The 23,305-nt window shown below is 34.7% G+C and overlaps 1 protein-coding gene across 1 annotated transcript in view; it reads left to right on the top strand.

The window, feature by feature from the left end:
- The window catches only part of LOC149780978 (solute carrier family 49 member 4-like), a 57,065-nt gene that overhangs the window by 15,373 nt on the left and 18,387 nt on the right, over nt 1-23,305 (top strand). Inside the window, exons 5-9 of the mRNA XM_089938089.1 lie at nt 93-136; nt 3,428-3,487; nt 6,958-7,087; nt 9,809-9,917; nt 17,280-17,344. Of these exons, the coding sequence (XP_089794215.1) occupies nt 93-136; nt 3,428-3,487; nt 6,958-7,087; nt 9,809-9,917; nt 17,280-17,344 (408 nt within the window). The remainder of the gene's footprint in view (nt 1-92; nt 137-3,427; nt 3,488-6,957; nt 7,088-9,808; nt 9,918-17,279; nt 17,345-23,305) is intronic.

Below are 23,305 nucleotides of genomic sequence, written 5' to 3'. Positions count from 1 at the left end.
GTAATCATTCTAGAGCATCAATTTGAAACTAGATCTGATATGTTTAAAACTCTAATAGCAATCATATAAACTAGTTTTCTTTTTTATTTCAGTTCAAGTCAATCATATTTCTCAAAAGAGATTTCATACCTATCAGGTAACTTTTTGTCTATCTATAATTGAGATATTAGAGAAAGAGATTGAAATAATGTAGCCCAAGACAAGAATATAACATTTCTGTTTTTACTCGTTTTGTTTAATGTCATCACTGCAGTAGCAAGAGGAAATTACTGCACACATGACTGGAGATGCCACATCAGATTGCTTGATAAATAGAGGATGTGCTGCAGTTCTGAGATTTACAATGCTCATGCATCTGCACTACCTCTGCAATTCTCAGTTAAAAGTCTGCAACTCCAGCATGGATGAGACTGCACAAGGTTCAGAAATTCTGTGTAAGATCTTCCCAATACTCAAGGTCAGTGTTGACATGTTTCAGGGAAGACTTGAGGAAATCTTGGAAACATTTCTTCTTACAATCCTGAGTTCACTCCCTCAGTTCACTGTAGATCTTATTTGGTAGTTGCTCCTCTAACATCCTGGTAATGTGGCTTGTGTGTCTCATCTGGAACTTCATCAGTGGAATGTGGCTGCTTGGAATGTCTGCCTGTGTGAGAACCTAAGTGTCAAGAGCCATGTCTTGCCATATTATCCTCATCAGTTTTACAGGCGGCCTCTGTGACGGTGGTTTAGCTTCTTGGCAGATGTGGAGTAAAATAAATGTGGACATATCATGTTATGATGTCATTCTCTGTCTATTCAATGTTTTGTTTCTGGACAATAACTTGAGTATTCCGCCATCTACCGTTACTTAACATATACTTGAATTTTGTGAAAATGTCAACAGAATAAGATATTTGAATCATACGTTATGCATTTCGTTTGCTTTATTTTAAATATTTTGAAGGAAAAAATCAACTTTCAAAGTTTTTAGTGAATGTGATATCTGGCTTATTTGTGAGTGTTCTCCCTTATACAAAATTCTGTAACATATGCATTCTGGGAGTAAATGTTTTTTTATTTCATAAAGGGTGTACACCATGTTCATCAGATGTTTTTAAATGAGCTAGGAAGTAAAACAAAGTGATGGATTGATGATGAGCCATCATTATAAACTAGGTCATTGTTGTTTTCATGAAATGGGACTGAAAGGAATATGGAATAGTGGTTGGCCTTAAAACAAAAGTGGCAAAATAATAACAAAACATACTGATTTCCATGTAAGAAGTTTCTTTCCCACGCAAACTTGTATTTCTTTTAAACTCTCAGGACGTGAGTGGGTTTTTTGTTTGTTTGTTTTTCTTTGGTGCCAGTGTTACTTATTCACTATGTCAGTTTGGATTGCAGTACTTGTAATATTTTTATGACATATATATGTACTAAATAATTGACAATTACAGCTTGCTTTCAATTTCAAGTTGAGTTATTTTGTCTTATTCTTTTTACTTTACCTATTTTAGAGGAATATTAGCTTCTATCATGAATCTGTGTTACTCCAGAATCAGGGTTCTGTCCTTGAAATGTATTTTGAATTGTCCTTGAAGTGTATTTTAAATTGTCTTTGAATTTTTTTCACATAAACCTGTATGAACCCTGTAAAAGTTTATGGGCGCTATATAGCAAGACTTGGGTTAATATTCTGTTAAATCCTAGATTCATAGCACCTATTTTGATCATATATTTTGGACAGCTTGCTCTTGAGATAAAGAAGACATCTATTCATTTTGGGTTAGAAGGTTAAAGGTCAAAGTTATATTTACTGACAGAAGCGAAATGATCTCACAAAACTACTTAGGTTCAGTTCCAGAATGCTTGATTAAACTTAGTAGATGGCATGCATTTGAAACAAGAAAAACACCTGTTTTCTTGGGATTGAGAAATCAAGGTCAAAAGTGTCCAAGACCTCTAATACAAATCATGATCAAACTTCGCCAGCAGTTGTGACAACAAAGGCACCTATTGATTTTTGGATTGAATTGTCAAGTGTCAAGGTCACTGAATGAATGAAAAATGGGATCAAAAAGGTCGAAGTCATGGTCACCGTGTCTCTTAAGAAAAATGGATTTTGTACAGTAACTTTTGTTCAAGAGTAATTTTCTTTAACTTCAGGATAAGTAAACAACATTCAGATTTGTTGGTTTGAAGGTCACATGTATACATCATGGCAAGATTAAAAATAAAAAGATCATACCTGCCAGCGAATATCATTTTGATGTAACCGTTATAATTGCATACATTGAATTATCTCTTATGCTCACCTGTGTATGGATTATCCATGTAGGTGCATTAATAAAAATAACATGAAATGGAGCAATAATAACTGTTTGTCCCTTCTAAACCCATATCCAAAAATATCAACGTGTATGGGATTAGATGTATGAAACTGACTTTTCAATCAGGCTCAGTGGAAATTTTGATAGTACATTGTTTTATATAGTTTTCATCGGTATATTCGATGTTTCAGTTCTAGTACTAATCCACTTTGGATTTTCCCATTTGTGACAAGAACACAAACTAGTTGGATATGAAGGTTATTAACAAAAATAAATCTAAATTTTTTCATACAATTTATTGGTGATTTAGACATACAATATGTTGGTTACACTTCAGTTTCAGTTTTTGTAGATTCTTGTGTCACTGAAATCAATTTTAGTGTTATTTGACATTTTAGATTTGCACTCATTTCTTTGCAGCATTAGTGGCTTTAGATGTTTAACACACGCCTTATTTAGGTGGAACGGAAAATATGCGAGTTTTTTGTCGGTTAGATGTTAGCAGGAAAGTTGAGACATATCCTTTTATAGGTATCTACTCCATAATCCTTTTATAGGTATCTACTCCATATATCACTTTTCACTTGGTCAGTATGGACCGTGGGACTATCCAATGTATGGACAATATACAGCTGCAAGTGTCTTTAGGGTCAATGCTGTTTCCTTGAAATTACATAGTATCACCTGTCTTAAAAGACCACCCCAGCTGCCAAAAATCATAGTCTCTCAAGACAGATAATAATACTGTATGATTAAAAAATATATGCATTGAGAAATTTTTGGTCTCAACACTGGTGGTATTTCAAAGCAGTAGTCTCTCAAAATGGGTTTTTATTATAAAATGATCAATAATGATCCTGACCCCACATTTTGAACAACAAACTGAGACTCAAAGTCCAAATCTTTGATATTCTATGACAGTGTTTTGAATAAAGTTCGGATTATGTAAAATTCAGATTTTTCTTAACTATTGTTTCTATACCAGACTGACAAATTTCAGTGCTGTATAAGCTACATGTCTTTACAATTTATAATTGATTGTTTTTAAAGAAAGGTTTCGGCTTAAGTTTTGATGGATTTATGCTGACAGTTCAGATCTTTCTTTATTTTTGCAGATGACCAGACAGGAACTCAAGATGATACCAGGAATGACATCATGTTGTATATGCGCATAGGTAAAACTGCACTTGCCACAATATATTGTAACTCAGAAAGTATTCATCAACGTAATTTCCATGGATCTAGTGAGGAAACTGAATTCGGGAACTTTTTTACACTATAAATATGGAGGAGTTTGTATTATGTATGCAAATGTTCAGATGGAATTAGACTATAAGCTTGCAAATACTGTTAGTCTTACTTTTCATTGAAATTATTACTAGATTGATCTGGATAAAAGTGTAAAAACGACATAACCCATCTCATCTTGAAGAAAGTTATAAAGGTCTGTACAAAATGACTCTCTAATGTAAACTGGTGATTGTTTATTTGACATAAAGCACAAAAGACTCTATCATCATTTTAGTGCTGCTTGTGCTGTTTTTTTGTTGTTGTTGTTGTTGCTGTTGGTACTGTTGACACTATAATGTAGCTATTAGTATTGTTTTTTTAATATATGCAATATGTGTACTTGTCTGTTTTCATTGTCATAATTGTTTTATGTTGCATTGGTAAAACAGCTCATCTAGAACTGATGTTTAATATGTTACCCAGACTAGTGGCATTAACAAAGTATGTTCTACATTAACAAGACCCAGCTCAAATTTGATTTTCACAAAGGTTTTTACATAGTTGTGGCCCCTGTTTGATTACAACTTTGGCTTTCTATTTAGATTTTATTCATTAGCTTCTAAAGGACTTGGATTGAAATCAGATTTGGTATGAGGCTTTACATTTTAGCCATTTTCTGAAAAATATTCCATGTGTTATTGCCCTAATTTGACTTAGAACTTTGTTTTCCAATTCATTTTGACTAAGTAACTTTTGAAGGACGTAATGAAACAAATTTTATTTGAGATATACATTGAAAAGATGAAGGTCAGGTTTGATTTCTTTAATCAAAACTTTATGGAGTTGTGACCCATATTTGACTTCTAACTTTGCCATTTCATTTTATTTCTCCTTCGGACCAGACTGGGTGAGCTACCATGATGTGTCCTTGGGCAAGGCACTTTACTCCAATTGCCCTGGTACTAACTGACCTACATTATTGTTAATGTGAAATGAAGTACAAAACCAAACTAAACCAAATTATTTTTGTTTAATAAATTTTGACGGACTTAATTGAGTGGTATAAATGTTTGTATGAGACTTGTCCTGAAAAGGACATAGGTCAACTTTTTCTGGACATTTTACAAGGCTTTGACACTTGTTAAAGTTTGAATTTTGTTACTAAATTTTCACCAAACATTTTTGTTGGACCTTGTGTATTTGAGCCTGTTTCTATGGATTTCTTATATATAATCCTGTCATGAAGTGTGCCCCAAAGCCTCGTGACCTGATTCCTACGTAAGTGCTGTTTGAGTGCTTAGATTCTATATTGCCTTCATCAGCTGAGGTTATTAATTCTTCTCTCTCTTTCCCTCTCTCTGGGATGTTCCATTATTTTTCAAAACTCCATTTGAAAGCCTAAACCAAAACCAAACCCCAAAACTCGAACTTTGACAATAATACAAAAATGCTGTCCTGTTTGAAACCTCTCATTTCTGTCACTAATCGTAGAAAAACATTGTTCTGTCCCAACTTGTAATCTCATTTGAATTTAAATGGTCCTGTCAGTCATTTTTAGTCACATATTGACCTTGTTGGAGTACTGAAACTGACCGTTTGAAAGTAGTTAATGATCGTCTCTTTGCTTTGGATTGTGGAACGATTCCAGCTCTCATCCTACTCAACTTATTTGCAGCAGCATTTGACACAAAAGAGCAAGATATATTACCTCACTGTCTCCAGCGTGCATTTGGTATTTATGATACAGCCCTGCTAATGCTAAAGTCATACATATTCAAATGGACACTGTGTCTGTAAATGGAAAGCATTTCATTCTGTCTCATTTGCGTTGTTTCTTTTCATTTTTACACTCATCCTGTTTCATGTGTCATTCTGCACCATCTGATGTGTCACCAGTTGTATGTTGATGACACCAAAAGGTACTAATCTAGTCACCCAACTGAAGTTGATACTACTATGAATGATATAAAGAAGTTCAGATCTGATGTGATTTATGGATGACATGTAACAAGCTGCAGATGAGTGATGCTAAAACTGATGCCACTCAGGCCATCTCACGAAAACGTTTTCATTTTTCTCCTTTACCTCAAACAATAACTGTCAGCTACATCAACATTCAATTCAAGCAATCATTCTTAAACCTAAGTGTCACTCACAACAGGTATTTCTCATTGCACCAGCATGTCATGAACATGTAAGGCTGCAAATCTTGAGCAGAGATGCATCAGCTCCAGTCACCATTTTCTTTATGTTGATGACACACTTGTGTATTCCATAGTACTTTCTAGACTCGACCATTTTAATTCTCTTCTGGCTGTTTTGTCTTGATGCCTGCTGCAGAAATATCAAAAAGTTCAAAACACTGCTGCACAGAAACTCCATGGAGAACCAATACTCAAGCACCCATCGACTCCAGAATCTGACACGAAATTTCTTATTTCTTCTACATTTTGTTGATTGTCAATAGTTCAAATTACCAATCTGACAACAAGAATGTGTACATAACATACAAAACCTTAACACTGTTCTTCCGGTACACATATTCACATTATTCCCACTGTTGAAACCAAGTCTTTGCATGTTAGGGCCCAGTTACTTGGAACCAATTGCTGCTTGCACTCAGACACAATGACATTCAAGTGCGCATTAAAAACTCAACCCTTTCAGTTGCAAGAACGAATAAAATATTTGTCTGCCCTTAATTAATTTCACCATGGTTTGTAATTTCATGATGTTGTGTTTTTTTTGTTGTAGTCTTGTTTATGTATGTTGGTGTATGTTAGCTATTATTGTGAAGTGCTAAGAACTGTTAAAGATGAAGTGTGGCACTAAAGCAGCTCTTTTATTATTATTATTATTATTATTATTATTATTGAAACCAAATTTGGCACAAGGCCTTATATTAAGAAAACCTAAGACAGGTTGGATATTTACTAGTGTCTTTGAGAAAAGTGTATGGAGTTGTGGCCCCTGTTTCACTTAGAATTTTGCCCATTAATTGTATTATATTGGCATGAGTATCTTGTTTTAGGTAGGCACATGTTACATTTATTTTATTCTATATGTCATTATGTGGCCTCTTCTCAACCATGTTAAAATTTGAAGTACAATTGGATCCCATTTCCTAAAAAATCATATGGCTCAGACATCTTGTATCACTCTGACTGGTGTGCAAGACCCAGAAGAATGTATATTATAATATTGATCCACATAAAATTGAACTAATGATCTCATGACCTGATTTATTACTTCCTTTGGAAGATTTACGTGTTAAGATTTAGTAATACATTCTATTGTAGATGTCATGGCATTTTTCACAGCAAAAACACGTGGTTCTGTGAAAACATAATTTCCTGATTTCATTTCCTGTAAAATCATGTACATTTTCACTTGATGATAATCCTGTGTTTTGCAGCATTTGGAGTCTCTGCATCTGCCTTTTTTCTGATCCTGATATATTTCCCAAACAAGCTTCCCTTGCCACCCAGTATGTCTGCATCAGTAGAGAGATTGGACTTCTTTTCCGGTTTTAAATGTCTTGTCAGGTAAAACAAGTGTCGTAGAGTGCTCTGTATCTTGTAAACAATGAAAGGATAATTATGTTATTAATGTAGCAAAATTAGAAAAGCCATATCGGTATAATAATAATAATAATAATAATAATAATAAAGACTTTATTTAGAAAAGGTAACTCAATCAGTTACAGAACTAAACTTCCTTGAGGCCTTCCACAATATGTACAATATATACAACTTGATATGAAGAGTCTGGCTTGACACTAAAAAATTAAGTAATTTTAAAATTCAAAGTATCAAGCCTGGAACACATGCACAGGCATCGGTGAAAACATAAACATATATAAAACATAAAATATAATCCTGCATTGAAAAATTCAGCTATGAAAATGATGTAAAATTACAGAAAAGCAGGCAGTATTTTTTGTACTAGAACTGTTCAATTTTCTAAAGATTTCATCCATTTAAGATATTGATTATAAAAAGATGAAATGCTAGGAGCCTGCCTTATGTCACTGGGAATGTTTTTCCATACCAGTGGACCAGTACATTCAAAACTTTTTTAAACAATTCCTTCTTTGGCCTTGGTATAATGTAATTTTCTCTTCTTATGACCTTAAATTTGGAGTGCCATCAGCATCTCTTTGGTGAAAGATATAGCTTATATAGACAGGAATGTCTTTTCTGGATACTTTATACATCAGTTTTTCTTTTCTAAGAAATATTCTTTCATGTATTGGCATAACTGATCAATATACACTAAGAAGCATTTACTCAGTTTTCACTGACTGTAAAGCAGCTACTTGTTTAGGGTGGCTGTCGCTCTGGTTCCCTTAATGTGCTCAGAATTGTCAGTGGTTTTCTGTTTCCATTAGCATCATTTGAACTCAGCCATGCTAATGATTTCATTATCTTCAATAGGCATTTAGTACTATTTGGTTATTGGATAGAGACTGTTTTGTGTCACATGAGAAATTCAGAATTTGTATTTCCAAATGCAGCTGTAACAAATTTATTTTACCAACACCACCCATGACACTGTTTGCGATTGATACATCTCCAACAATAAATTTGATTGTTGTACCTATGATCGTTGCTTTGATTAGGATTCCAGCAACACTTAGTCCAACATTGGTCATGGCATTGCTTCCACAAATAGCTTCTACAACCACCTACATGTGTTTGTATTTTGCAAACAAAATTGTCCTGCTTTGCTTATTTTTCGTGCTCTGTTGGGTTGTCTCGTGGTAACTTTGCTTGGCAGAAACTCGTACACACTTGCATCTGATGTGGGGCAAAGTCTTGAGGGTTGTTGAAGGCTTTGACCTAGATCATTTACTAAAGTCTCATATTGCTGTTATCATATTGCTGATGATTTAGATGCTTATGCTTATCCTCCAGTGTCTTCCACTTCAAAGATTATGCAAATGTTAGCCACTGATCAGTAGGCCACTGATGATCAACCAGATAAATCTGGCAGTTGAAATTCCAAGGAAAGTATTACTTTTCCTCATCAGACAGCCTCAGTGGCAGGAGTTTCATTTGAGCCTGCATGTCTAGATTAAATTAAACAAGTCCACATAAACAAAAGGTTCATGCAAGAAATGGTGAAGAAAATTGCTTTGGTGAGAAGACACACTGCTTAAAAAGCTCATGAGGGGAAGTAGAGAATTTTCTCACAGCAGTACAAGCATGGTTTCCTTCCTTGACAAGAGATGTAACTCCCTCAACCTCTTAGCTCTTTTTCTAAAGTATTATAATCGGGTAATATGATTGAAGAAAAAACTAATGTTTCTTTGTTAATCTTTACCTGTTCATAACATAGATTAAAGACCCATCCTACCCCCCCCATTACATCCTACTAGAAGGGCATACAGCCTGCTCCATTTTAACATCCCTGTACCAAGGGGAGATCACTTTGGACTCTGGCAGGATTCAATTTGCAAGGTAGTGGTTGTACTCATAAAGTATTATGATTAGGTAAGTATTAGTGATGAAACATATTTTAGTCCAAAACGTTATTCCAACAACAGCAAACAAATTTAGAAATGGAGTTGATTTGCAGCCAGTTACATTCCAAATCTTTGAAGCAAAACAAAAGATCTTATCTAATCATGGTGAATGAAGATTGTGACTGTTGATAAGAGTGTTTTTCAAAGCTAATATTATAATTGTATGAGTTAATGAGTCATTGTATACACTGATTAAAATACATCTGAAGCATTTTTGAAATTAATACTAATACAGTTACCTATTTTTGTTGGTAGATTTCTTGGTAAAATTCACCCAGACTTTAACATAATGAAATCTCACCATTGTAGTATATTTAATCAAGGGGTTTAATTTGAAGGGGTTTGATTGATACTAATGGAAGGTATATGTAGTGTATATAACATAAAACTTTCTCTTAATTTTCGGACACAAGATATACGATTTTTAACTATGGTTTATGATCTTATGAACTTACAATGGTGAATATGATATAAAAATAAAGGCATTATATTCTGATCCATCATTCATTTGGGTTAATAGGACGGGATGCAAATTTTAAGTGTCTGCATTGTGAGTCAAACATGTTTTGTCTGTCTTGCATTCTGGCATACATACCACTAGACTAGAAGGTGCAGGTCAGCTAGGCTGGTTAGTAAGCGGTCTTCTATAGATAGACCATTACATACAATTGAAAACAGTTTTTATCTATTCTGGAAAAGATGGATATCAGAATCTGTATTCATGGTTTTTGATTTACAGAAATGTGACATTCTGGCAGATATCAGTGGTATATGGAGTGTCTGTTGGTGTCTACAACTGCTGGTCAGGAGTGCTGGATGTCAATCTTAAAAGCCATAATATCTCAGAGGTTTTTATGACACAAGACCCCACATTACAAAACTTCTAAACCTAAATGCAAATATCAAAAGGCCTTTGTATATATTACCCCATGCATTGATAGAGGCTTGGGTACATAGCAATTGTGTCTGATTATTCATCTATCTTTCCATCCATTTCTACTTCACAATCTCATGAAATCATTTTGTCCCTAAGTATTTGATGGATTGCCATGTCAATTAGTAAATATTATGATAATAACTTAAAGTTGCACGTAGAGATAAATCCCATTACTCTAGTTGTTTTTTGTAGAGTTATTGCCCTTTTGTCTTGTAAAATGATGCAACCTCATTAGTCAGTAATTTTTAGTGGATTTCCACAAAAGTGGTGAATATTATTTTCATCACCTGAAAATATGCATAAGAACAAAGCAGACTGTTACAGCCAGGTTTGTATTATTGCCCTTTTTATCTTGTATCTTAATGCAATAACAATATTGGTAGCACACTGGTCAGGGCTGTTCCATTAAAACATACATGGGACCTGTGCACAGCACTTTTAAAAATATATATACCTGGGTGGTTTGGATTCAAAATTGTTTCTGTCCCAGGTTGTTTACTCAATAAAACTGCTTCTACAGGTGGTTGAAATAGCTGGTTTGGAAGGTCTGTCTAAAAGTGAGAGCTAAACATAATCAAAAACTTCCACTTTAGATATCCAGTCATCAAATTCATATTTTATATTATGCACGCTATATTTGTTCCCATCAAAAGTATTCCTTCCAACAAACAACAGACAATAAAACATTGTCATTGGTCAGATATAAATAGTTTGGGGAAAATGTGCCACTTGACCAAGCATTTGTAGTTTTCGATTGTCACAAAGTGAAAATCTGTCTTTTTTCTTAATCATGAGGAAAACTAGCATATTTTTAAATAAATCTCCTTATAAAATTAAAGTATAAATTCTGCGGCCACATTAATTTTAGTCTTGTGAGACTTTCTTTGCATTATTCGGATCCGATGGACGCTGCAAAAAGAATTGAATGTAGCTCTGTTGTGACAGTAATGGCGGTGAAATAGTTTTCAACCGGGGAAGAAGTCAGTATTTGGTTGAGAACGCAAAGCCTAGAGAAATAATTGGCAGCCTCAGATGTAAGTTCTGTTATTGTTTCAGCAAGCTAATCAAAAAGTGTTAAAAGACTAGTGAAATTCCGTTTATTCAGTTATTACAAACATTGTCTTAGATTCGTTTCTGTCAGTCAATAAACCATCAAGTAGGTCTCCGTTATTTTTTCTTCTGACATCGAAGACAAGCGTTGTCAGGCCTTATTCCATACTGAACTTTTAAGCTGTTTAAACCTCCTTATCAGCTCTAACTATCGGTCACTCGGTAGAAATTAATCAATTTATTTTGACTGATCTTGGTATGCGGATGGTAACAAAAATCCCTCTTCTTTTGACCCATGGCATTAACTCCTTTAAAGCACTCACTTTTTAGTAATAATCCCTGTCAGAACAGAACCCGTGTGTATACATCTATTATTGACTTTATTTTTATATTGCTGATGGATGAGAGAAGAGCAGCATCACCCCAAAGCAGAAACAACATCTAGAAACCTTCTAGTGAGGAATATATCACTAGGAACTGACTAATGCTTGGGACGGAACTGCTGTTAGGTCTGGTCATCACAGCAGAATTTTGAGAGAGACTGAAGTGTCAGAAAATTGGGATTGAGAGAATTATAAAAACATTTTTTAAAAGGGATATAAAATATATGCACAAAACTTAGTCACTTCATTCATTGTTTTTATATGTATGTATTTATCAATATTATTTAACATATTTTTACAACTAATAACAGTTTTGATTTTTAAATAAATGTATTTATTGCTCTCTCAGTCTCAAATATCAGTGGCCATTTTTTAGTTGACACATGTTAGTTTAAATGAGAATCTTGTGTTGTCTTTGGATTAAACATTGTTTTGTTGAGGACTGGCCATTTTGTATGTGCACACTGGGAGAGGTAAAGTCTGAATATGTATGGGTGGGGATAAGACCAAGTAGTACATACACACCTAATAACCAAAAATTTATCAAACTTCCAATAAAACCTATTTGCCATAGCCAACAACAAGCAACTGATAGCATTTGCACAATTTCCAGTTTGGTTTTAGCCCCTTACCAATTTTAAAAATGAAATGCATCAAGAAGAGAAGTTATAAATAAGTGCAGTGCATCATTTTCAATTGGCCAATGAGAGGGCAGTCAACCATTCTGTGTAGTGCAGTTGCATATTAAGCGGGTCTGATCATGGCGATACAAGTTGTACAAAAAGAGAGATAAGTGTCCTCCCTTGTACTTTTTTATAGTATATATATATATATATATACATATATATAACTGATAAGTTAATGGTAAGCAACTAGATTAGCCCTTGTGTTCTTTTCTGGTTTCCAGGATAGATGATGCATTACAGTCAGAACTGTGTCATCCGCATCCAGTAATTGCAATGTACAGTTTTTAATATTTTTGAGATAATGGATAAATAAAAATGTATGGAATGTGGTGAGATTATCAAACACAGTGAATGATCAAATCTGCTGCTTGATCATGCAAATATGGAAACCGTGTTACTAAATAACCTCTTGCCTGATTTGAAATGCAAACAAACTGACAGTGTTTGAATGGAGATACTAAGCAAATGTATATGTTCTCACGGGGAGGGGTTAGAAAAAGTACACCCTGCAAATGAGGGGGGATATAAAAAAATATGACTGTTTTCGAATGTACTAAATGGACAACCCCTGATCCTCACCTGGAATAATAACTCATATTAGGCCAGCAATGATGATGAAACCAAATAGTCTCAGTCATTTGTTTCTATTTGTTTAATGTTAAGATTGGAATGGCAGCATGAAATTTTAATTATTTTTTTCCAAAAGTATTATACAGTTTATTTTATTTTAGATAGTACAAAATATTTGTCAGAAACTGAATAGGACGTTTTCACCATTTTTACCATATAAATTTGATAATAGGTAATCACTGGACATGTCCTTGCACCAAGCTGTAATATCTCTGGCACACAAACATACACACACACACACACACACACACACACACACACACTTTAGCTTAAAAGTACTTTACCCCTATCCCCATCAATGCCATCAAGGGCAAGGCACTTTATTACAATGCGCTGGTGCTAAATCCCTAAATAACCAAAGAATTTCAGCACGCAGCCCTGAAATAGAAGAAATGGTTCTATCTTAGATTCCTAGAAATTTTTGTTGGTCAGTAGAGTGTGCTTCCTCTGAAAGACTTTATTTTAAAGTTTACAAATATGGATGTTCCTTCTATCATAACCTAGATGTCATTTATTGCTTTTTATCAGACAGAAATACTAGAAAGTGTCAGAATTATTATATCAAGCAACATTGTATTGTACCAACTGGTGACTTTATTTCAAACCAGTTTCTATTCATGTTGATAAATTACAAAAGCTGAACAAAAGGTTACTACGGAAGCATCTGTCATCAATAATGCAAGCGCTGCTCTTAAAAAAAAAAACAACGCCACCAAATAAAGTTCAGTACTTGATGCAGAATGGAGTAATCCAGAAAGTAGCCAATTGGTACAAAGTTAAACAGTAGTTGTTCTATTTAGGTGATGTTACTAAATTGTACAATATATCAAACAAATTCTTTTGAAGGATTTAATGTTGAAAGTTGTATGAGAAAAATTGGTATGCGTATTCATCTCAACAAATGTCTGTATGGTATTACTCTGATTGCACTACCAAACCAATTCCTGTTTATAATACAAAGGTACTAACAGAGTTTCCATCAACAGCAGGTAGTTTCAAAAGCCATTCACCTTGTACATTGACATGTTGTGTCACATGTAGATCAACTGCAATGAAGAGTGTGTTATTTGACATATATTTCAATATCTTGTTCACTTGTGCTGAAATGTGGGGTCACATTTTGGTATTACAACATGAAACATAGTTACAAAACTAGTAACCATCACAGAGCGCTGACTGATTATGTTCAGGATTTAAGTATGTGTATCTTAAGGGTTGTCTCATATAGTTTAAATTTTTAATAGTGCTTGTCAGTTCTTTCTTATTTTACAGGCATCTACCTTTATGAGACCAAGGCATTAAGATGTATTAAAGGGATTTCTTGAAACATTTGCCAGTTTTAAAAAGATCTTACTATTTTCAATTTTGGTATATTATCGATGGGTATAATATGGGTTATAGAGTATACAGAAAGGCCTTACTCCAGATGTGCACCTTTCAAAAAAGTGCTAGCTTCACTTGGTCATTTTCACTTCCTGAACTTCAGAGGTAAATAGTATAAAAAAGAGCTGATAACTTTTTTGACATTTTATATATTTGGTATTTCATTCATTGCACTTTCAGAAGCTGGTATTGTCAAGTCTGGCAAAATCATTTTCTCTATTTTAATAGCTGCTATGGATATTGTACTGTAGGCTAATTCAGGCTGATTTTTTAGCACAAGGGAGCATTCATTTTAGTTAGCAGTGTGTTTAAATCATATACAATTTCCAAAAGTACAATATCCAAAGAAATATCATCGACATTACATTAATGTAGCATAGAGGTATGACACCATTCTCTCCATTGTGCGTGTTTTAAATGCAAACAACTTCACCTTACATACATCACTCTCTGAAAAGTACATAATAACTGGTGAGAACCCTCTATGCTGTTTAGTTGGTCCTGAGTGAAAATGGCGCAGTACAATATGGCTGCCACATCAGCCATCTTGAAAACCTTGTTATTGCAATGGTCATATCAAAATGGGGTTTTAAATTGGAAGCTTCTTACGTCTGGCTGTTCCTAGTCATACAACATGTCTGCCATAACATAAAGAAACAACTTGCTATCACAACTCTGCTTGAACAGAAAGTCATATTTAAATGGGGTTTTACTTCTTATGATGCTCAGCTGGTCTTAATTGAAAACAGGGCCAATCTGATGCACAATATGGTCACCACAGCAGCTGTCTTGTAAATCTTGTTATTGTTACTTCTGTTAAATGGAAAGTCTTGAAAATATACTCCTCCCCAAATGAATGGAGTTGTCAGCATTACACTTCTTATGATACCTAGTAGGTGCCAGATGTAGATTCAAGATGTCTGCCATGACAACTGTCTTGTACCTTCTCTCCCAGAATGGATGAACATTATGAGATGTGTTTTCAGCAGATGACTTTTATTGATGTCTCCTTTGTCTTAAATGCAAATGTTGCCAAATTGACATCCAATATCTGTACCATAGCAGTTAATTCTTAATTCAAGCAGTTGGGCAGTACAAGTATAATCAGTGACACTTTTTTTGATTGTTGGACTAAAACAATTGTAAACAAGACCTAGTCACCTTTGAACGAAGCTTAGACTTTGACATCTTTACTGACTGTCTTGCAGGGAAACTGTGACAAGACCTAGACACCTTTGAATTAAGTTGAGTTTGTGACACCTTTATCCATTTTCCGACAAAGAAACAATCTGTAAACTAGACATACAGTGGTCCCCTTCTTGAATGGCCACCCTGACCAGTGGCTACACACTTTTTACAACTAAAATCTCTTGGCACTGACGAGTTTATGTTAAAAAGTACTCTCAATATTGGTTACCCCTCTTATGCAACCAGTGGCCAGCATATTATTGCAAAAATATCAATGTATGTCTCACAAGTGGTCACATTTTATTTTAATGTGTCCAGAATCAATATTCAAGGTAAGGTAAGTAATCTGATTATCTTTACTAACGTCTGTTTCACTGTCTGATTTTCGTTACTGAAAGAAGTATTAGGTAAACCAAGGTTAATATTATATCATTGTCTGTAAACTCTAACGTTTACATATGGGGTCAACAATACTGTGATAGAGTTTTGGACTTCACACAACATTTCATTTCTTCTCTTTGATGGTTATGACTGGACATAATTTTCAAGATCATAACATGGTCAGCATTAGCTAAATATAGATTTTGTGCATTGACACAGAGAAATTAACATTGAACATAACAGGGTACTAGACAAAGACCGAAAAATCACATGACAGTCCATGTATCACTTCTTTTATAAACAACGCATTTCGTTTACAAAAGTTTTGCCTGCATAATTAAATTGCAGTACTGTACATTTAGCATCATAGACATAAGGTGTTAACAAATCTTTATCGTTGCATATTACTTAAGACAATGACAGTCGTGGGAGTTCAAAGGTTCTTGCTGAGAAATGTTATGTTTGGAAAGACTCAAGTAAACAACATCATAACAGATTTAGATAATACTCAGTAGCAATTGGAAAAAGGAGTAAATTGAAGGAGAATCATTCCAAATACCAAGCAATTATAACTGATTAACTGATGCTAAGTACAAGTTAGATTACTTGATAAACAAGTTATAGTATATCTACTGTGATATCTTGGATGGACATGTTGTTTTGGCATAGATAACTTGGAACTTGTTGAGCATCAATTTTTTACTCATCCTTCACTGTTCATAATATTGAATGTGTTTAAAACGCCACTCATTTTGCAAAAATGACTCACCCTTCCTCATCCACTGTGCTTGTAAATACGATTCGACAAATGGAATTTTCGAACCCTGATTTGATGTTTGTTTTAAGTAAGTTTACTATAAACAGTCATGTCAATTGAATTCCATGAATTATACACGATGTCCATCTTTTCGTCAGTATGTATATTGTATATGCATGAGCGTATGTACCATAGTTTTTAGAATACTACTAGCATTAGTACCATTGTCCTAAAATTCATGCAGAAAATAGTATGAAATTAGACTCGGACCACAGTACAAGCCAGCAACATACCAGTTATAATTAATCATATATGTAATAGCTGTAACTTTCCACTTGCTTTGAGTGACATCATGTATTTACAATGGGTTGGGCAGTGATATAAACTGGACTAATTAGATGTTCTGTGCTATGTACTACAAATTCAGTAGTTTGATTCATGGTTATCACATGTACAAAAATGTATGAAACGTAAAAATCATCAAAGAATTATTTTGCCAAATTATAGAAAACAAAGAAAATGACAGGTTTTGTGTATGAATTTTGAGAAGAAAATGATGAATCAGTAACACTTGGACTTTTACCAATAGAATATAGTAAACTTTTTCTTTTCTTTCTGAAACACAGTGGTAAAATTAAGTTGTTTCGATTTATTTAACAGTTGTTGAATTACTCATGTACTGTTTTAATTATTTAGATATACAGGTATATATAAGCCTCAGTAAGGTAAGAATTTTTTTTTTTTTGGAAAAAAGAGGCATTTATTAGAAGGGGGCTTGTATTAAAATAACTATGATATATGTTTATATATTTCAGAAAGAAGCAGGATTGTTAGGATTTTATGGCGTAATTGGAGGATTTTCTGCGTTGTTTGTTGCCAGGTAGAAAATTTTAAAATTTCTTTTCTTTCACATTAAGGCACTATATGTGGGTTGAAATGAAATGTATATTGCTAATTGAAAACTCTATTTCAAGTGTTTTGATAAATTGCATTGTGTGTAATGAAATCAGAAAATTAGTGTAGGCATTGTAAGAAATGTTTTGCATACTGGTATTTCAAGATTTCCTAATACACATATAAGAGAATCCTGTCAATTTTGCTTATAAACCTTTTCATCATTTAACTTTATCTGTATAATATTTCATAAACTCTGTCGATATTTTCAAAATATGTATTAACCCTTTACCTAATAGTGTATGGCTTTTTAGTGCTTCGATATACACGTAGCAAATTACCCAGTGCAGTGCACTATAAATAGATTTTTACTCCATACACATAGGCCTGCCTGTTAACTGTTAGGCAGTGTAGTGTATGTTACGTTTAACAGCAATTGTAACCATTTTACATTTTTGGTACACCTATATTATGTATGGAAAGATTTAAGAGTAAAATCCGATCGTTATAGCTCTATAATTTTTTTTCATGGAAGAATTTTTTATGAGTTTTAAAATCTTGAGAGAACTTGTCCACCTTCAGTTCAGTGAAGCCACATGACCAACCATAGCTGCCATTTCTCATACTCCAAATTTACAAGTTCTCTGTCTGTTTACATCACTAAATCATCTAAATTTGAAAATTTATAAAAGCTAATTGCTGCTACATCAATATCAGAGCGGGACCTCGAGGGGCCAAGTGGTCTAAAGCGCTCACCGTTACGGATCACTGCCATATCACCTCTGTCTGCGTGGGTTGGTGGTTCTTCCCGGGTTTTCCTGGGGTCTTAATCCACCAGTTATTCTTGCCGCCATGTATAGCCTATATTTTACTGAAAAATGGCAATAAACCCTACAATAACAACAACATCAGAGCCTTTACTTAAATTAATGAAGCTTTCATAGTTGAGGTTCTAATCGTGAAAACTCGAGTAAATACTAAACGAAATCTGTGGCCTCCATTTTGGAGAGTGGAGAATATGACCCAGTTACTTTAACTAGCAGATTTCAACCAGAGCATAAACAGCAACACGCGATCAGACATAATGGTCATTCACACCAATGAAAGTACATAACATCTAATAGAGGGTTTTCCCCGAAGGTGGCGCTATGAAAACCTGCGAAAAATGGCTGATGTTTGCAGCAGGCGTCGAAAGGCACTTCCATGAGAATGGTGTACAGGCGTGCAAAGGCGCTTGCATGAGGTAAAGGATTAAGTGTCATCTAAGAACATTACAAAGTGTTTGTTAAATATGATCTAATTTCGTTGCAAAATATGATGTGTTAAATATGATCTAGTTTCATTGGAAAATATTATTTTTTAGCATAATTCAAGAGCAAAGTATCAAGTCTGAGACATCTGAATATAAGATTGAAGAGAAAATCAGGCTTTCACATTTGTTAACACCACAGTAATCGTCAGTTAATTTTAAAGCTGCAAGGCACAGATAGCTAATTCAATTTCCATAGAATGTAATGTAATTGTATGGCCAAATTACATTATTTTTGGTAACATCAGCTAAATATGTTTAGATCAAATGAATGATCTATCCAAGGGGTAACTTTTAAAATTGTTAAAATGACATGTTGCATGGCTTTTTGTTTGGAAATTAATCTCATCTGGGTACCCACAATAGCAATTCATTCTAGTTAGATTTCCCTGTTTATATAGTATCTATTTGGCAACAGTGATGGTGTGATAATGGTGTTAGATTCAAGCTTACAGTTGTGTACATTTTGCCTAGACATAATCTTTTTCTGCCAAATTATGTTCAATATTTCAAGCATTTTATTTTCAGCCAGTCAGTAGTTTTCATTATTTTTAATGCACTGTTGATGATACATCCAATCATAATCAGATAACCGAAATATAGGTACCAATTTAATTTTCACAGTTACAGAGCTATGTTGAGTCTGTTTTCACTTTCTCATCTAGTGACATATCACTAACACATTTCACGAGTTATAATGATTCTCATTTGAGTCTTCATATTTCATATGGCAACCGATATTCTTGTATCAACTCATTATTTGTATACGTTTGTTTTAGAATAGATGGATATATATTAAAATAAATATTTAAGCATAATGGATTGTATATTTTTATAAGTATTATTCATTTTTCATGCCTAATTCATACAGGGTTTGGAGTAATAAGATCACTTTTCCAATCTGAGTTACTGTAAGTGTCAGTAACAGATTATTACAAATCTAAACATTTTCATTCATACAAAAAGATATACATTTTAATACTGTTATTGTTGCATTTATGTGTGAATTTTAAGTTTTATTATTGTATTTAAGAAAACTTCACCAATTTAGTATACCCAGATGCCTTTTTTTTATCTCTCTCACATATGTATGCATTCAACATACATACACAGATGATCAGGCCATATTTAGTACAACAGAGAGCACAAATATACACAGTCTGGAAGTTCTGACTACATATCACAAATGCAGTAGATTCAAGACAATGGTGAACCTCCCATTTCTTAATACGTCACCTGATCACATTAATGTTAGGAATTCCTTTCTGCTACCTCTGGAATCCAGCTCTCCTATAGACATGATAGCATCATTTTGTATATATCAAAGGAAGCAAATCCTATCGATTATCTCCACTTGACCCATCAGCTGGCAACCCATAACGCAGATGTCACTTCTTTAACTTTCACTTGCACTGTCAACATGCATATTAGGAAACCATTGGATTGAATGTGTTTTCAACTTATATATATATATATATATATATATATATATATATATATATATATATATATATAATTTTTGCATTTTATGGTGCATTTATTTATATTTTTAACTTTGTCACTACAGTCCTACCCACTTATATCAACATCACTTATGTCAAAAAGCCGATTATTTCGGCAAAAGAGCAAAGCCCTGATCCCTTGTTCTACTATTTCTACCAAAATTGCCATGCTTATGTCGACGTCGAGATAAAAAATAAACGTACATATCGACAGAAGCCCTTGGTCCCAGCTTAAACAAATCCTTTGTTTTCTAATCATTTATGTCGACAAGCTGCCAGGTCCGACCCATACTTTGTTTAACAATTAGTTAATCTTGCCGACAGGCATTAATTTTCCCACCTAATAATTTATGTCGGCAAGCGGCCAGTTCCGACCTGTACTTTATTCAACAATTAGTTGATCTTGCCGCCAGGCTTTAATGTCGCGGTCGGATTAAAAAATCAAGCTTTCGTTTGATCCTAATAAGTTGTTGACATAAACAGGTAGGACTGTACTTTGAGATTTTAACTTGTTAACTGCATGTCTGAAAATGCTAGGTTTCCTGTCTGAACTTTTAATAATAATTACTAATATTATTTAATGTTTAGTTTCTGCTTCATTATTGACATTTGTGAATTTATTAATAAATATTTGTTATTAGCTTTGAAGTTGCATTGGCATTTTCTTTGTTCTATGAGTGTAGTCTCATACTTACCCAACCCAGATGCCTTAAATGTATTGGTTTTGATTCAATGAATATCTTGGGGACGTGGAGATGCCTCCCCCTAGACCTGTTAAACAACCTAAGTTTCCTCCCACAACTCGTTAGATACCTGCACCTAGAGACTTTGCCATGCAGCAATGATAAAGATTTGGAAACATGCCTGCTCAATATTATCAATAAAGTGCTGTTGACTAGGCAGGTCATTATAACACAAGTTGAAGATATAGCATCATCTTTATCATGTAGTATGTACTTACCATAGACTTCAGTATAGGAATATGATGCTTAACAAGTGGAAGATCGTGTGCCTTTGCCAAGAGTGGTCTCATTGAAGGTACAATAACTGTCAGCAGAATTGCTGAGGTTGTTCGCGAGGACAAAGTCAGTAACAGAGAATCATACACACCTGCCTCTCGCAGAAAAACAGGAAGGGGGATGAGTGAAAACATGCTTTCTCACACCTCAAGCTTCCCCACAATAAACAGTGACTGCCCTCCCTACCACCCATAGTCAGTCACAAGTGCATTCAAGTCTTCTTCTGTTCTGAGATATGTGAAGCAACTTCTTTCCACATAATGACTGTATGCTTCTTAGTTCTATTAGTTTCAGAGAGTTTCATGTCTCATTTGTCCAACCTCATCCACTTATGTTCTGCCCCTTCATGATGGACACTACCAGCAATACCAGAAGGAGATAAACACTTAGAGAAATGTGTGGTAGAGGTAGTTTAAAACCTGTCATACTTCCTTCTGGTTGTGAAATTCAAGCTATGGCCGCTATAGACCTGAGCAATCTAAATAATTTGATCAAAGCACCCAGATCCAAAATAGAAACCGCAAGGTCTGTCCGTTGGTCGGTTGATTGCAGCAAATATGCCATAAGCCTAGATCTGCCCAACCTGTTTTTCGTCTCCCCATTCATGCCTAATGTTGTGGTTAGTGTGGAGTGATGTATTAATTCTGAGCACTTATGTTGTCTTCAACATCAGCCCCTGGGCTTTCCCAAGGGCCTCAGTAGTAACACACATATTGAAATTATCTATGATGTTGGTGTACCTGGACAATAGTCTACAATAGCAAGTTGTATGCATGGCTTCGGTTTAAGACATGAGCAAAGTTCTCTATCTCCTTCACAGCCTAAGCTGGATATTAGATCTGAAATTCCTAACACATATCAATATCGTTCATATTCCTTTCACATGTATAGACTTTATTCTTCTCGTGTCTCCACAAAACTCTTACAAAAATATTATTATGGTGAGAGTGTTTCCTCGCTTCACCTGTTATGCCTCTTCAGCGCAGCAGTGGATCTTGTATTCTTCAGCTGTCTTTAATTGTGCTTCCTTCAAATGGCACTCATAGCAGTGGTGCCAAATATCTTCTTTGCTTAATCATCTCATTGTAATATTAACAGACATCAAATAGTTCTTGTCTCAATGGTAAAACAGATTAGCTAAAGGCAGGAATACCTTTTGGAGGACCCACAACAACAGTTCACAGTCTGCTCAGATTCCAGCTTATCGGGCTATAGGGCACACTTGTTCACAGACTTCTTGATAGTCAGCAGCAGTTGGTCAAACCAGGAGACTCTTCACATCAACAAGCTGGAAATGAAAGCCATTGTCCATGCTTTAGGTGTATGCTGGAGTACATTCATTCCAAGATTCTTAAATAAGTTGGATAATTTGACAGTTGTGACCTAACTCGGCTAAAAGGGGAACTCTCTCTCAAGGAAAGGCCAACTGCTTCACACAGAGTGGTCTCTCGATGTATTTATCTTCTGTCTTGTCTGCATCCTATCAGGTTGATTAGTGGTGGATTTATTTGCAACAAGGTGGAACAATACATTACCCATCTTCATTTAAACATTAGTGGACACGACTGAATGCTCTAGCAATCAACTAGGTGAGAATTTGGGAGTTACCTCCATCAGTTCTAGCACCAAAATTGCTTCAAAACTGAAGGGCATAAAACGCAAGATGATTCTGATTGCCCCTCCCCAATGGGAAAAATTCTGGGTAACCAGTCTACTTGACCTAGTGATAGATGTAGCCAGACAGATTGTGGCAACTCATATGGTGCAGAAATACATAAGGTCACTGTTACTCCATGTCTGGTAAAGATATGCCTTCCTACATGACTCTTGTTCCGCATGCATAGAAAAAGTTTTATGATGCAGTTATGGAGAGGTCTTGTCAACAACATGGCCCTCCACTCCAAGCATATGACAGAAAGCGGCGTGTCACTCACATGATCGCACACCCATTTCAGCCTCCATTCCACGGCTGGCCAACTTCTTTTTCTTTGAAGAGAATTTGATCCCAATAACAATTAGGGGATATCATTCCTTGATTTATGATACCTTCAGACAACAGGGAAGAGGAAATATTGGTCAAAACAAGATCTTTCAGACCTGCTGACTATTCATAACCA

The sequence above is a fragment of the Sinohyriopsis cumingii genome, chromosome 16 (assembly GCF_028554795.1).
Source record: "Sinohyriopsis cumingii isolate HCF-2022 chromosome 16, ASM2855479v2, whole genome shotgun sequence".
Lineage (NCBI taxonomy): Eukaryota > Metazoa > Mollusca > Bivalvia > Unionida > Unionidae > Sinohyriopsis > Sinohyriopsis cumingii.
The sequence above is the reverse complement of the archived record's forward strand: the minus strand, read 5'-3'. Positions and strand labels throughout refer to the sequence as shown.